The 16,403-nt window shown below is 47.2% G+C and overlaps 2 protein-coding genes across 4 annotated transcripts in view; one reads left to right on the plus strand and one right to left on the minus strand.

The window, feature by feature from the left end:
• SYT11 (synaptotagmin 11) lies at nt 1-10,016 on the minus strand. Of its 2 annotated transcripts, none has more exons than XM_072358749.1 (4): nt 9,883-10,016; nt 6,194-7,017; nt 4,264-4,384; nt 1-2,923 (listed from the first exon to the last, which is right to left on the minus strand). In XM_072358749.1, exons 1-4 carry the CDS (start codon nt 9,914-9,916, stop codon nt 2,613-2,615), a joined length of 1,290 nt encoding a protein of 429 aa, XP_072214850.1. In that variant the 5' UTR covers nt 9,917-10,016; the 3' UTR covers nt 1-2,612. The 2 variants fall into 2 exon arrangements, with proteins under 2 accessions (XP_072214850.1, XP_072214849.1); XM_072358748.1 differs by having other exon boundaries at nt 4,261-4,384.
• Nucleotides 9,915-16,403, plus strand: part of GON4L (gon-4 like) — a 20,896-nt gene continuing 14,407 nt past the window's right edge. For both annotated transcript variants that reach the window (XR_011905933.1, XM_072358741.1), the window contains exons 1-9: nt 9,915-10,863; nt 12,383-12,544; nt 13,264-13,460; nt 13,584-13,658; nt 13,964-14,014; nt 14,422-14,472; nt 14,650-14,745; nt 14,975-15,076; nt 15,660-15,830. Coding sequence is in view for 1 of the 2 variants with exons in the window: in XM_072358741.1 (XP_072214842.1) it covers nt 9,915-10,863; nt 12,383-12,544; nt 13,264-13,460; nt 13,584-13,658; nt 13,964-14,014; nt 14,422-14,472; nt 14,650-14,745; nt 14,975-15,076; nt 15,660-15,830 (1,854 nt within the window). In the remaining variant the exon portion in view is untranslated. The remainder of the gene's footprint in view (nt 10,864-12,382; nt 12,545-13,263; nt 13,461-13,583; nt 13,659-13,963; nt 14,015-14,421; nt 14,473-14,649; nt 14,746-14,974; nt 15,077-15,659; nt 15,831-16,403) is intronic.

The following is a 16,403-nucleotide window of genomic DNA, read 5'->3' on the forward strand; positions in this document are numbered from 1 at the left end:
TAAAGTGATTTAAGTTTTATTTCCACGCTCAATGTGCGTTAACAAATTCAACATACAAGATAGCATTACATAATGTCAAGTAGCTTCTAGCATTATGCAGTTTTCACACATGTTGAGTTAGGATTTTTGCCTTTTTTTTCCACACAACGCTGTAACTGTCCAAGTTAATTTTACAATAGAAGACACAAGGTAAAGAATAACCACATCTGGGAGATTTTACAGTGAGTCCGCTGTCACTTACTGTCTATTTTACCTTTTAAAAATATATATATCTGCACATCTTCAGTTTCCTATTATTCCGGAAGCGTTGGAGCTATTCCTATCTGCCCGATAGCCTAAGACTATTTACCCTGAGCATGTTTCCTTGACAAGAAGTTCATCTTTCCTTCTCAACTAAAGGAATCTGATAGAGATCATCTAGGCTTAACGCATGCTTCTCACACTGAAGGGAGGGGAAAAAAAAGAAGGGAACTTTGTGTTGCTTTGTTCTGTTCTGGTGATTTCTGAGAAAGAAAAAGCTGTGATGATACCTAAAAGTTGAGCGGCTGTTTCCAAAGGAGAGCTCTGGTTTGTGGCTGTAAGGGACAAAGATAAAATCTGCTGTAACCTCAGGCTGTAATGCTTGTAGTTGGGATTGATTAAACACAAACAGAAGCCGGTGCTTCCATCTGCCACGTAGGACTGAGCAATAGAGCTGCAGCTTCAGTGTGACTTCTCTTCTGAAAAGACATTTTGCCCAGAGGGAAGTTCAATGAGAAAGTGGCTACGAGTGAGAAAATCCAGCTTTCCAAAAGCAATTTCTAAGGGAGAGATGCCAAAGGGTTGCCAATGGACCACGCACTGACTGTGCACCTGAACAGCCATCCCAGCAGCACTGCTTTACTTTGTGGTTGCAAAGGAATCCAAGTCAGACTTGCTCAAGGATTCTACTTTCATTAGGAGGAAGGTGGAAAGGATCGTTTTTCCATCAGGGCTCTAAAACTCAATAGCCAAGTCCTGCAAATAGTTCAGTGATCTTAGAAGTGTTTAATTACAACACGCTATTTACATTCTACGTGGCACAGAACAGATGGACTGCCTGGAAGCAACCACACCGACGCTGCAACCTCACAGTCTGCTGCGTGCCTCCCTGCAAGCTCAGTTCTGTTTTGTGTTTCCATTGGAGAGCACAGAAATGCTTTGAATTTCTGCTGCTTGTTAGGACTATTTACGCTCAGCTCACCAACAATGCTTACAACTAATGACTTGCTGCCAATTATCATCCTTTTGTCTTTCCTGGTTGAATGTAGGAAGAAGCCCAATCAAGTTACTCACCAAGATCCTCCTGCCTAATAACATCTTGGTGAATGTTGTCTTGCTATAAAGTGAGATCGAATGCAGCTGTTTCCAAACTTCAGTTATATATTGGTGGAACTTCAGCTCAGAACTGCTGAGCGTTTGGGGCTGGCAGCCTGAAGCACTGCAGGCCACAAATATCGAGCAGCACTGTTACATTTCATAGGCGACAGAACGCATATTCCAAGTCTCAGAAGTCTTGTCCTCAATTTCAGAGCTAACTCGAGCTGCTCTGAAATCCTAAAGCTGAACTGACCAGTCTGACTTGGTGTCAGAACAGATTTTGCTCTGCGTTATTCTTTGGAGAGCACATGTGAACTGACTCCCTTTGAACCTAAGGGAAGCACGATGAAGCCTTAACTTCATGCCTCTCTCCCCACGCTATTCTGCTATCTCATCACATTATGCTGCTGTTACAGAACTTACCAGTCCTGCGGAATGTCATGATTTAATGTTTAAAAGAACCAGCAAAGAGTTTCCTTAACAAACAGCGCCGTGTCAGGTTTTGTTGGGCCCCTTCACACACAGGGTTAAATAAAACGCAGCGTAGTGGAATTAAACCCAGTTCTGGCAGTCTGTTGGGTGGTGGCTGTGCTAATTTCCACATGGCAAAAGCAAAGCGATCCATTTGTTGGCGTGTGAATTTTAGATGGGAATCTTTGAGGCTGTGGCCTTACAGCCCCAAAGCAGTGATACCACAACAGAAGTCTTTTACTACCTGATAAGACTCTTTTTTTTGTGTGTCTGAAGGAAAGTGCCATTTTCCCCTGTATTTTCCTTTTGCATTAGTGCAGAATTCTAAACCACCTTAAATGGAAACGCAGTTGGTACTCCCAAACCAGCAAAGAAGAGAACTGCAAGAACCAATGGGCAGGCAAACTAACAAGAAACTAGAGGTTCAACAGCAGAATCCAGAAACTTTGGGAGAAGCCTAATAAAGACAGGCCAATTTTGGTGAATACCAGCAAAGACAGTTCGGCACAAACACAACTTCCATAGTGACAGATAATTGTATTAAAATCTGCAACTTGATATTGGTAGTTATACTAATTTCAGTTTGTATTAGGCATGCAATAGCGTGATTACACTGTTATATATATTTGTGGTATTTTTATGGTTTTTTTTTTTTTCTTTTTAATTTAATGCTCTTTAGAATCGTAGTGCCCTGCAAAATCACATCACTAGAGAACCCATCAGCTGCTGCTTCTTATGAAAGTTTAGTTCTACAGCTAAAACAAGGTGTAAGTCTGTTCTATGATCAGCTGCCACAACCTCTGCTAGTATTCGCTCAGGCTGTGCCATTTGGCCACAGGCTTTCTAGGATTCTCACAAACCTCTCTCCAGTGCTCCACACCAGCTGCAGTGATGCTGTGAGCTCCCAGAATCAGCCGTCCCACCACCTCGTTTTTTGTGGTACGGTCGAAATCGATGACCAGGAATTCGATGCTGATGTCAGGAAGGAGATCGACGGGGATGTCGTAAATGAAGGATTCGTTGAAGACAGGATTCAAAGTGCATTTCTTCACATGGGTCTTCTTTTTTGCTATGCGCTTTCTTCCGTAATAAACATTCACCTTAACGTAGGGATCTGTCAGAGAAGAGAGAAATGAACTAATAACACAGTCCAGCAATGCTCTGGGAAGGGGTGAATGGGTTCAGCTTGCTGATCCAAGCAGAAGTGAATTGTGCATGTTTAGGTTCACGCTTCAGTTCCCACAGTTGGGGACTGTCAGGATTCTCCCACTGCAAAGCAACCAGCTCACATCATAGAATCATAGCGTGGCATGGGTTGAAAAGGACAACAATGCTCATCAGTTCCAACCCCCTGCTATGTGCTGCCCAGAGCCACATCCAGCCTGGCCTTGAATGCCTCCAGGGATGGGGCATCCACAACCTCCCTGGGCAGCCTGTTGCAGTGCATCACCACCCTCTGGGTGAAAAATGTTCTTCTAAGATCCAACCTGCTCCCCTGTCTCAGTTTAAGACCATCCCCCTTTGTCCTATCACTGTCCACCCTCATAAACAGACATCAGCACCTGGAGTTCTTAACAAGCTTTGATACTGCATGAGGAACTGGGGGAAGCAAATGGCACATCAGCTGCAACAACTACTCCTAGCAGTACCACATGGGGTGCTTTCCTGCGAGCTCAGGGCCCAACTTGTCAAAATTTCCATTGCTGTCATTTGTAAGAAGAAATATTTTACCTGATTTCAAGGAATGGTGTCAAAATGGTTCTAAGATTGAAAATGGCTGAAGCGAAAGGTACTGAAACTAAGAAAGGATGAAAATTAAGCTTCCATTCTTTCACCAGCCTCGAGCCAATTTGCTCTTTATGTATGCCATGTATATTAATTTAATCCTAATGCTGGCATATATACATATATATATATACACATGTGCTTTTCTGACTTAGCACAAGTTCTGAAGCTAGAAGTGACACCCAGCTGGCAATGTTTGGTTTTTACTTTTTAAATCATTAGCTAATGCATAAGGATCAGAGAAGGATAAAATGTTAGCCTTGCATATTGCATCTGTTCTGTTCTGTCACTTGCAGTGATCCATCACACTCAGGAGTTTGAGGAAAAGTATGCAAAGTAAAGACAATGATAAGAAGTAAAAAGATCTAAAAGTGAGCTGAGCTTGTAGTGACTGGGAGTTTTCTCTCACATTCTCTTATTTATCACAATGCACAGCATTTCCCTTCTGCAACACAATTCCTACCCAACAACCAACAGCTGCTGTGCTCTGTTTGGATAGTAAAGTCCTTCCCCTCCCCTCTGGACCCAGCCTGTATTTTGCTGCATGTTCTTTCAGATGGAAACAACATTGTGCTGGAACACCCCCGCAGCAAAGCTATGAATTGCCCTCTGGGTGGCTTTGTGTGGCAGACTACAAACATATTCAGGGTTGGAGAAAATAGCTTCTACCTGAGAGGCCAGTGATATCCATCTTTGGCAAATGTCTGGCTTTCAGCACCACGACGGTCATTCTCTGTGCCACGGGTTGGTAAGATAGTGAGACCTGCAGCTCTCCTCTGCTAATGCATTTCTGTGAACAAGAAACAGCAATAGTGTATTAGGACAACTTGGTCTTACAAACATGGGATAATGTTGGGGGTCACCAGTGTTCTCCTTTTCTTATGTTTAGCAGGAAGTTGGAAAATCATCTGTGTTTCATTCTAAATACATGTTTAGCCTTAACCACGTGAGGTCTCCAGAAGGAGAGCGAGCTGCTGAAGGTAAAACATCCTCTGCTCTATACCCCTGTGTCTGCTGAGCAAAGTAAGCATCACCACAGCCTTCAGTTTCTCTGGGAGCAAACCTGGGGTCATGCTCAGAGAAATCAGCACCCCAGGGTTCCTCTGAGGTCTCCTCTGGAGATGCTGTGGTTTCTAGGAGCTCTAAGTTCACTGATTTCTTTTGGAGGTTACACTGGTGAGCACCTCGAGCTCTTTGGCCACACTTTGGAAGCTCCACCATCAGTTAAGCCTGCACCAGAAAATGATGAAGACAAAAAAGAAACTATTCCGTTAAACTCGTTGTTCATCCTTCCAAAGAATAACACTATTAAGATTATTAGCTTTGGTTTCCAGTCGGTACTCATTAACTTTCAGTGAGATGGCACTAATTTCAATCAAGTTTATTTGCTATCAAGGAAAACGGTATTGGCAATGGGCATGAGATGGTGTGGTGTAAGGAGCACAGCAGTGACAGCACTGCAGAACTCAAACAGCTGCTTGCTATAAGCTCAGCCATCAGCACTCTGCCCTGCCCCCTCCATCAGCATCTGCTCCTTTTAACCCCCCCCAGTGCAGATGGGGAAGAAGGTCACAAATGGAGGATTTGCTTTGTTTCCAATAGAAACATCACCACAATAAATGTTAAATCTGTTGTTTTGAATGCTGATGCTTAAATTAGTTGGAGAAAATCGTGTGCGCAGCTGACACCAAGGTAAATCTACTTTTAGTTACTGTTGCATATTAAATAATATGCACAATTGATCACATCTGCTTTTTAGTGTGACCGCTATCCTCAATTTTTAACCCATTACTTGTAGAACTTACAGGACATGCAGTCAATGCACTGAAAAGAATACTTTAAAAACCCTAATGCAGAATGTAAAGCAGCCCCATGGAGGTGAGTCTTCATCTTTTCTGTAGGCTGCTTTTCCTTCCAGTCTACAGCACGAGACATGAGATTCACTTCACTTGGGTTTTAGATATCTACACTGGGCAAAGCCATGGTAGATACACTTCATCCTCATATGGGAAAAGGAGGGGGTTGATGGGGGTGGGATTTATCTGAGCTGCTCTAGACGTTTCCCCATCCATGTTCTGTGGCAGCCTTTGCTGGTGATGCTGATATATTTTCAATGGCTTACAGCCTACAGTTACAAATTAGGTAATTACAAATGGAGGTGTCCAGAAGGGTCAGATGAATCCTTCTCTAAGTGAGATCTATCTTTGCAGAGCAGGATATATTGTTACTCAGAATTGGTTTAAAAGATATTCAGTGCAACTCTATCTCTAGCTGCTCTCCATGAGTAGCTTGGACAAAGATGAATGTCCCTTTGTCACACTGCTCTTTTACTGGGAGTGGCATTCCCCATTTCTGTGCCCCTGCAGTGACTGTGTTACCAAATCTCTATAACCACACAGCAGAGAACTGCCAAACTAAAAGAGCATGGTCAGATATTACTAAAATAACATACATCTGTGGAAAAAAAAATGGGTTTCATAACTAAGAATGGTGTAGCCTCTGGTCTGGCCTCACCAGACCACTGAGGTTCCTGAACCAGGAGAACTGGGACCAAATGCAATGCAAGGAAAGCATAATGACAAGAAATGCAGTTACTTACCTGTATGTTCCTTTTGAGAATCTCCCTGGTCAGCTGAACCTTCCCAGTGCTCGGATCCACTCCTGCAAGGGGCACCATGACTTCTCCAATCACATCATCTCGAGAAAAGCGATCAAAACTCAACACCAAGAAATGAAGCACCAAATCCTGAAGCTGGCTGTAGGGGATCCCATAGAAGGTAAAGGTTTCATCAAAGACCGGATCCAGCGTCTTGCGAAGCACGCGAGTCTTCACGCGATGCCTTTTGTCGGGAAGAATGGTCATCTTGATGTATGGGTCGGAACTCTGAGTGTGCTCATCCATAACTGGCAGCCCGTGAGCCTCCTGGATGGTGACCACCAGGGCTTTTTTAGGGAAGTTGTAGTCCACTGAGAAAGTCAGTTCACCCAACAGGACGTCCTCCCCTGGAGAAGATGGGGAGGAGGTTTTACTTCCTCCTGGAGTGAGGCTTTGATCTGGGCTTAGTTCATCTCCATAATCTACTTTGATTGGAAGCTGATCAATGTGAGGAGCTGCATTTGGCCCATCTGGAACCTTATCAGAGCCTACCAAGCCAGATTCAGCAGCATCCACCAAAAGGTTTCCCCTCCCAGCCTCCTTAGGAGCTCCATTCTTGTCTCTCCGGATTCGGTTGATTTTCTTCTTGTTACTCAGGGTCTCCGGATAGATGCTGATGCCTTTTAACATGTGAATGAATTTATACGGTGGGGTTTTGTGCTTTTTTTCTGCTTGCTGGTGACAGCATGTCCACACAAAAACTGTTACTGAGACAGAAACCACCAGGACAGTAGCACCGATGAGGCCTGCCACAACTGGAGAGACATCTGTAGGGGAGAAAAGCAGTCAAGAAAGAGCTGGAACCTCTGTGAGTGCCACAGCCCCCCAGGAGGGAACACGCCTGGGCAGGGGCATGCTATTCATGCTATTCATAGCATGCTATTCAATAAGCCAAGTATCAAGGCATCCCTAGAATAAGAAGTTAACTTGTATTTCTATGGACCCAACCCTGGACTGGGAGTTGTCCCTTATGAACAATTCAAACCTTGAACCAAGACCCTTTTTCATGTGAAAATCTGATGTTTAAAAGCAATGGACGAAATATCCTCTTTTTGTACGTAGGGATTATTTGATATTTTTCTAGAGTTTATGTGTCAGTTGGGTTCTTTAGCAATGTCAGGCCTGAACAAAAAGGCACAGTACTCATTTTTAGCAACCGAGCTCGTTATTTTCTATTTATAACCATTGCTTTTGGAGATGTATTATCAAACACAAAATGAAACCAGTACTTTCGAGCTCCCCAGTACATTATATTGACATATACAAGCAATTTAGTCAAGGGCCACCAGGATAATTAAAGAGCTGGAGCAGATGGAGGGTGGAGAACGGAGAGCAGATGGGATATGAGGACAGCTTGAAGGAGCTGGCTATGCTCAGCTTTAAAAGAGAAGGAAGAGATCTTCTTCTTGTGCCATGAGACGTTCACGCTGCGGTCGTATCGTAACAGGGGAGAGAAGGGAGGGATCCTCATCCCCAGCATCCCATGGTACAGAATGCATTTAGTGGGTGCCCTATTTGCTGTTGGACAGTCGCCTTCTGCGACACGTTTCTTTGACCCCTCAGAAGTGAGAAGGAATGAGGAGGAGTGTGAAATACACTTTATTTAAGAAGTAAACAAGTGGCTGTTTCTGTTGTATTCTCTCTATAGCCTAAATATCTTAACACGAGAATATTACCACTAAAAGCAATGGTATTTTGAAGTATATTGAGGTATCGGTCTTATTATGATTGTATTATTGCTTTACTAATCATTTTTCCCCTTTATTTTTCGCTTTCTCTGCCTTTCCTGTTATCATACATTAAGGTTGCAAGGCAAGAGGACAAGAGAGAGCAAGAGGACTGCCAGGCTATGATCTGAGTACCTCATAGGCTCGGGGAAATCTGATTTTCCCATAACAATAAATCTCCTTCTCCCTAAAATCCCTTTGGGTTGGATGGAAGCCTTCCCTTCCTGCAGCAGGATGGCTTTCAGGTGCTGACTGCCTCCATGACTGCACATCTTCGGGTCCACAGCTGCAACACAGCACAGCTACCAAAGCAAGGGGCACTCTCAACGCTGACAAACACTAACACACATCTTTGCTTTGCTTATTTCACGTTCCCTCTTTGAAATGACCCAAATGGTCTTTAAGAGCCGATCTGAAGGCAGTACAATTCACACACAGATCTTAAAAAGCTTCAGAGCACATGCAGGAAAGGACAAAAGCCCAAACTCTTTTCTTATTCTGACCTCATGTTTTTGTGCGTTTTGTTCCCATTGTGTCCTCAGAGAATCGGCTCTTGTACCTTTATTTCCCAATAAACAATTTCAGCAGTCACATCAGAAAGCACCAAACAAGCCTTGGCCATTTTTCCTCCCTCTAAATCTCAAGTTGGCTCTCACAGCATCTCATGGCAAAGAGTCTCTCAGCTTAATTAAACACCGCGGCAAAAAAACCCAACAACAACACAGCTTTTATTTCAAACCCTCCCCACCTTGTTTTGCTGGATGCTTCTTCCTGCATTGCAAAGGAAGAGCACAGAACGACCAGCTCTGCCCACCGCTCCTCTCCTCTCCTGCCTGGAGACTCCCACTTTACGTAATCCTTCCATACATTCATGATTTCTGTTCCTGTAGTTCCTCACAGCTGTGAGCTGCCTCCCAACTCCTGTACATGAGGTTCTGTGAGTTCATGCACAGAGAAGAGCTTTGGATGCCCGTTTCAAACAGCACCGCGGCCCATTTTGTCTCTTCTCTCCAACAGAACCTCATTATTTTTTTTAACCAAAATGCAGCATTTGTAGAAGGTATCTTTGCTTTGATGCCATGCAAAGATCTATCTGGAACCCCAATCAATCTCTGGGGTATGGAATGATGGTTTTGGTTAACGAGAAATCATTGAAAACTTCTTTTTAATACCAATATGTGCTGATCACACCCTGATGGCTGCTGGTGGCCAGCGGTGTGTGGTGACGGCAGCCCAGAAACGTGCAAGTGGAATACAGACGTTGTATAGAAGGGATGCAGGACGCGATGCGGGATGGATTAACGCTATTAAGAGCCTTAGAATTTAGAGGAAACGCGGTAACCACACGTTAGCGATCGGCCCCACGGTCCCGAGGGAAGGTCGCTCCGTGCTGGAGGACAGAAGGAGCAGCAAATGGGCTTTTAAGGGCTGCGGGGACCCAACGGACAGACGCCGATCACGACTCAGCGCCATCGGGGCCGTTCGGACGGATGATGCCCCGCCGTTTCCCGACCGCCCCCACCCCCCTCGGCCCGACACGGCCCCGCCGAACGCTGATGGTGGGGGGTGGGATAACGGCCCCGCCCCACCCGGGCCGCCCCCCCCGCCCCGTTCGGCCTTCGGTGGCGGCGCCGCAGCCCCGCGGCCCCCGGGGAGGAGTGAACAAAGGCCGGGCCGGGCGCGGCGCAGGCAGCGCGTCATGGGGCGCTCGGTACCGGGCCGGGCCTCCGCCGCTGCCCTCCGCATCATCACCGCGGCGGGGCCCGGACCGCTCCGAGCCCCCACCTCCGCCGGTGCTGCGGCGGGCAGGGGGGTGGGAAGGCGGCCGGGAGGCGGCGGGCAGGGCCCGGCTCCGGGGAAAAGGGCGGCGGAACGGGGCGCTCGGCGCGGCCCGAACCCACTCACCGAAGCCGGGATGGACGCTGGTGATCTCCGCCATGGTCCGCGCTGAGGCGGAATGCGGCACCCGGTGCGGAGGCGCCGCGGTTCGGCCTCCGCCCGGAGGATGCTCCGCGCCCGGGATGCAGGAGCCGCCGACTGGTCCCGATCGGCGCAGGCCCCGCCCGGCCCCGCCCCGCCGCCCCGCCCCGGAGCCGCCCGGCGGTGACTCGGCAGTGGCGGCGCTGCGGGACGCGGACGAAGGCCTCGAAGGGCTGCGGTGCGTGTGTTCGGAGCCCGCACCCCGCGCTGAGGGGACGGTGCCGCCCGCGCTGTTTGCGGGCGGGTTCTGCCCTCACGGCTCAGCCCCGGGGTTGACCGGCGGGTTCCGCCGCCCTCAGCGCGTTGGCCGCGTTAAGTTGGCGACACTCGGTTTCCCCCCCTCGGGCGGCGCGGCGGGCGGACGGCCCTCGCCCTCCAACATGGCGGCCGCCCCCCCAACATGGCGGTGTCTCTCCTTCCCTCCCTCCCCCCCCACAAACATGGCGGCCGCTCCTCAGCGCCCCAAGATGGCGGCGCGGCGCCTGCGCGCGGCCTCCGCGGCGCTTCCGCTTCCTGAGGAGCCGCAACGAGAAGCGGCGGGGCCGGCGGGCGTTGGGCCGCGCTCAGCCGCTTTCCTCCCCTCGCAGGTGGGCGGCGGGATGGCGCTGTCGTTGAAGATGTTGCCCTGCAAGAAGAGGAGAGCGGCGGCCGCGGGGCCGCACAGCCCGCGGGAGCGGAGCGGGGATGACGGGGAACCGCCACCATCACAGCCGCCGCCGCCGCCTCCCGCAGCCGCCTCCTCAGCGGTGGCCGCCGCCGTGTGGAGAACCCCCCCCGAGGCGCTGCCTAGAGGCGGGAGGCGGCCGCCTCAAGAGGGGAACGAGGGCCGGGCCGGCACCGCGGAGCCGTGCGCTGCTCCCGCCGAGCGAGGGGAGGACGGGAAGCGCCTGGAAGGGGGGAAGGAAGGTGAGGAGGCGCCGTAACGCGGGGGGTCCTGCGGGGCTGTCCGCTCCGAGGCCTCGGGTGCGGGACCTGCGTGAGGCCTCGGCCGTGAGGAGGCGGCGGGAGCGCCGGGAGACCTCCGTGTCTTTATCCTTAAGGCTTTTGTCCTCCTTCGCTCTGTGTTTGGCAGCTCACCGGGTGTTTCTGTCTCAAAAGTTGTTTTTCTCTCTGAAAATGTCTGAAAGTGAATGAGGAAAGCCAGCAGCTCCACCATATGCTGCTTCCAGAGCACTCTGCAGACCCCACACTTCCTCGATCCCATCTTCTGGTTTCCTCTCCTATGGACCTCAGGCAGCAATCGTTCCCTATAATAACTTCCAGCAAAGAGATTTATTTTGGTGTTGTGTTTAGTACATGGCTTGGAGTTGGCCGTCCAAAGCCAGGCCTCAGTTTGGGACAGCTGTCTCACCTTTTGTTCTTCAAAACAAATGTTCTGTGGTGGACAGTGAGGCAGCACACGTCTGTCAGAGGGCTCTTTTTGCCTCTCAGGCATGGAGAGTTACAGTCGGCTCAGCTGCTGTGAGCTCTGAGAGGCATTTCTGGTCATGGAGGTGCTATTTTGTATCTCTGGACTTTGTATGCTTGTAAATGCTTGGCATCTGCTTTCCTACACTGTTCTCTTTTTATCTTGCCCTGTCATACATCTCTGCCTCCTGGCTCAGGGAGGCTGAGGATCTGAGCCCAAGAAGAAAAGCAGTTGGAGCTGTTGGTTTCTGTTCTGCACCCAGGTCTGTTGACCTGATGGCATTGCCAACAAAGAGCTGTTCTATGTGGGGGGGTTATCACACACACACACACACACACACACACACACACACACACACACACACACGCCTTTCCCATTCTGCCTCGAGGTGTTCTGAAAGCTCCAGCTGCTTGTTGTAAACTCATCTGATGCAAAACCTGACGGTGCTCCCTCATTGCTTTGTGCAAAGCGTTGCCCCCAGTTTTGCTGCTCTGTGTGGCTCTCTGGTTTGACTGAGAGCTGATTTCACACGGGGGTGACACAGCAGTCAGCTGTCCCATGTAAATCCCAAAGCTGTGCAGGACAGCGATGGCAGGGGAATGGACCATTCCAGCAGCAGAATGACCTTAAATGAGCCCAGGGGTGGCTGAGGTTGCACTCAGCTGTGCTGTTTTGGTTGCCAGCATGCTGTGCTGGCTGGTAAAGGATTGCCTGCCCCTTGCTGTTACTTTCTGTTGTTGCAGCTGTTTGCCAATGTTTAAGGCAGGTTTAAGGCAGGGAACAAGACAGATGGCTGGAGGTGAGGCTTGCTTCACTTGAGTGTGTTTCTGGCAGGAAAAATGGGACTGCTGCTGAAGCACTCGGGTCATTTTCACTGCCTGGGTGGCAGAGTGTGACTCAGTACTATTGATTTAATGGATTTGAATGGGTTCTGATGAACTTTGTAAATGTAGCAGCCTGTTAACTTTGCTCACCTGTCTCTGTGTCCGACTGCAACCTGGTGAATGCTGTTCACAGGGAAAACTCCTAAGCTGCACGCAGAGTTGGAAGCAAATGTGCAGAGAGATCAGTGTCTGACTGACAACCCATCTGCAGTGCAGGAATCTCCATCGAGGAGCAATTTGCAGCTAGCTGTTAGAAGTCCTGCTGCAATGAAGCTGTTGAAGAGCGCCAGACCTGGTGAGTGCCCCAGCAGACTAATGGGGAAAAAGGAATGTTTGTGGCTCTTTGTTCCTTTGGTTAAGCTTTGTGCAAGGAACAGACTTGATATGATTGAACCCAGAACTTTGGGGGTGTGTATGCCATGCTGGGGGCTGTTCAAGTGCAGTGCTTTTTGGATCTTTCATCCCATGCTCTGTTACTCAGTGGTTAAATAAACCCACGGGCATTCAAGTGAAACCTGCTGGAGATGATCTCTGTGCTTTTCAGTTGCTTAAAGTACTGTTTTCCTTCAGAGGAAGTTTTGATTGCTTTCTTTTCCCTGACTCAGCAAAACAACACCATTTGGGAAGCATTTTTAAGTCCTGCAAATGTAACCTGCTCTTGCTGTATTGTGTCTGGGAGTTTTGATTGTTTTAATCTTGACTGCATGCTTGAAACATCTCCCCTTGGAAGAGCATTAAAGGGCTGCTGAGACACGCCGTAAAATCAGATGTAGAGATGTCAAATGCATTGCCTTTGTTTGCTTAACTAGTGTGACTCTGTGAGCTCCTACAGAACTGGAATCCTTTGTTGGAGTTCTTATGGCCATTTCCATTTGGAAGATTTCATTATCAGCTGCTAAAAGGCTGCTACCACTTTAGTGTCCACAGAATTAGATTGTTTGGTTTCTTATATAAAAGTCGCGCTGTCTGAAGCATCCAGGTTCCTAGAATGTAATTTTTGTTGTCAATTTTCAGAGGAGGAAGATGGAGAAGATATTGAGAGGAGGAAGAGGAGGAGGAAGGCCAACAAACGGAAAAGAGAAGGGAAAAGTCAAGAAGAAGAGAGGTCTCTGTCTTGTGATATCAAGCTAGATGATACCCTCGATCGCACCTTAGAAGATGGTGCCAAACAGCATAACCTGACGGTGGTCAATGTGCGAAACATCCTGCATGTGAGTGCCTGCCATTACAGTGCATTCATTATTTCTGCCTCACGGTTCCAACTTTCACCAATAGTCTCCATCTTTTCAACAAACAGGATGTGAAGGTGACCTTTTTTCTGTGTGTTCCTGTAGGAAGTGATCACCAATGAGCACGTGGTTGCCATGATGAAAGCAGCAATCAGTGAAACTGAGGATATACCTTTGTTTGTAAGTAAAAAACTTTCAGTTTATTTTTCCTCTCGATCTATCCAAGCACACAAATGCTCCAGTCTACCTTCTTGATTTATGGTGGGTAGTATCATCACTACCAGATTTGGCACCTGGATGAAGCAAGTCTTGTCTCTGAGCATGAATTACGGAAGAAAACTACTGAGTTATTTTTACTTCACTCAGATCATGTCTAAAAAGTAATGAATTTGAGGGAGAAAAGTATTTGTAGTTAATAATTGCTGACGTGAAGTTTGCAGTTGGAGGAGCTGAACACAGATGGTGGTTTTCTGTTTTAAACATAGGAACCCAAAATGACTCGTTCCAAACTGAAGGAAGTTGTGGAGAAAGGAGTGGTAAGTTCATCACCTGCTTTAATTATTACACCTTTGATTATTATTATGCATTTGATTGGCAGGTCTTCTAAAGTGTCAGGTGTGCTTTTCAGATTGGTTGACATGGAAGTTCTGTGCATGTGTTTCTGATACAGCTGTGTAAAACCAATTTGTTTTAGTTGAGCAGAGTCAGGTCAGAGTTAGAAAGTGCAGTGAATTGATAGCATCCATTATGTGTCATATAAATATCTATACTAAGTTACATACATTACATAAATATAAGGTATTGCCTGCAGAGGTTCCAAGGGTGGTTTATAAAGCATTTGTTCAAAGTCTGTTGCTATTTGGCTACACTAGAGAACAAGACTCCAGCTCAGTTACTCACCTGATGTAATTGGTTGAATAAGGTGTGTTTTTACCCTCTTCAGGTGATTCCAACGTGGAATATTTCTCCAATTAAGAAGGCAAATGAGGTAAAGGTAAGTGAACTACTGCTGGAGAGTTGCAGGCTGTGCTAGAGGCACTCTGCTTAGCAGGGAATCTCTTGGCTGGCCTCTGGGGTGTTGTTAGAAAGACTCATCTGGTAGTGTAGTGTTGGAGTGCAGTGCTTTACCTTGCCTGTTAAAAGCTGTCATATTTCTTCTGTTGTGTCGCAGCCGCCTCAGTTTGTGGACATTCCTCTTGAGGAGGATGATTCATCTGATGAAGAATACCAGCCTGATGATGAGGATGAAGATGAGACTGCAGAAGAGGTGAATGTAACTTGTGCTAAGATCTGTTCAGCATGGCATTGTCTGCAGCTTTGAGGCTGCAGGACATTCTGTTTTACCAAGTGAATGCTTGTTGTAAGAACTTCTAGTAATCTCTCCTGAATTCTGTATTATTCCCCTGGGTAAAAAGGTATCTTGGGGTATGTTAGTTGAAGTGAGGTTTGACAGTGGCATGATAGTTTGGTTGCATTCTGTATCTCTTGCATGATAGAGCTTACTGGAAAGTGATGTGGAAAGCACTGCTTCCTCTCCTCGGGGAGCAAAGCGATCCCGGACACGGCGATCATCTGATGAAGAGGGAGTTCTCTGTGAGGTGAGCTTACAAAAGAGTTGATGCCTTTTTTAGAAAGAGCCTCCAGTTATCATTCCTGCATTATTAATAGAGAAGCAAAATTAGATACTTTTGCCTTAAGCTGTGGTGGTGTTGCAGGTGCTGTGTAGATTTGGGGTCCCACTGCAATGGTTCCTGCATAAGCAGATAAATGCAGCCTTGGCAGAGAAAGCTTCATCTAAAATAGAAGTGCTTAAAAAAAGGCCCTGGCAATGGAAGGAGTCTGCTTTTCTTCAGATAATCGTTATTCCTCTGATTATTTTTGGGATGAGAGGGAGTAATGCTTTCTGTGCTTGGCTCATGGAGGACAACGATTGATAAAAGCACAAAGGTGTCTGTGGTGATTGTATGCACTGTGAAATCAGTGGGAGGAATATTTACAACGTAGCAGGGACTGGGCATCACCAGACCTGCATCAGCAACAAGTTGTGAGAACTGAAGCATCTCTCATGTTTCTGTTGGGCTAAACCGTGCTCAAACAGGGGAATAAAAACCCTGACAACTTACTTTGTCCTTGGAAATCTGTTCTGAATGAATCCTTTAACACAGAGGCCTTTTTAATTAGGTGGAGAAAGTTCCTACGCCTGTTGTTAGACACATTAGTGCTGAAGTAGTTCCCATGGGACCTCCACCTCCTCCTAAACCAAAGCAAAGCAAAGACAGCACGTTCATGGAGAAGCTGCATGCGGTGGATGAAGAATTGGCTTCCAGCCCTGTATGCATGGACTCCTACCAGGTATTGTATTTTGGGATGCTATGGGAGTATTTTTTCCTTTTGAATGAAGATTTGCTAAAAAAAGAGGAGGCTCTCTGGTGTCCTCTGCTATTTTTACTGCGTTCTGTTCCCAGTTTGTACATTTAAATGAGATGAATATGTTTGGTGTGTAGGATAGAAGCGCTGTGTGAAAGTGGTGGTAGCTGTTAGTCAAGCACTATTAATGACACACACTTCTAATTTCTTGCATCATAACCGTGCTTGCTGTTCATGCACATTCTCATTTTAATTGTTTTTAATGTTAAATGTAATTTTGTGGCAGGTAAGAATGTGTGGGGGAAGCTTGGTTGTAAAGGGAAGTGCTATTTCATAATATTGAGAAAAATACTGCTGTGCTGTGCAGGGGTTGAGGAGATATGAAGAAACAGTGCTGTGCTGCAGCTTTATGTTAATTACAGGTAGTGGAAAGGGAGAGAGGAGCAAAATATGTGTGGAAGATTATTGCAACAGTGTATTTATGAAGACTAACAACTGAATAGCGAGAGTAATAAAAGCTTGGCATCCTTGTGCTACCCAAGTAAATGATTCTTTGTG

This window comes from Excalfactoria chinensis, chromosome 32, assembly GCF_039878825.1.
Source record: "Excalfactoria chinensis isolate bCotChi1 chromosome 32, bCotChi1.hap2, whole genome shotgun sequence".
NCBI lineage: Eukaryota > Metazoa > Chordata > Aves > Galliformes > Phasianidae > Excalfactoria > Excalfactoria chinensis.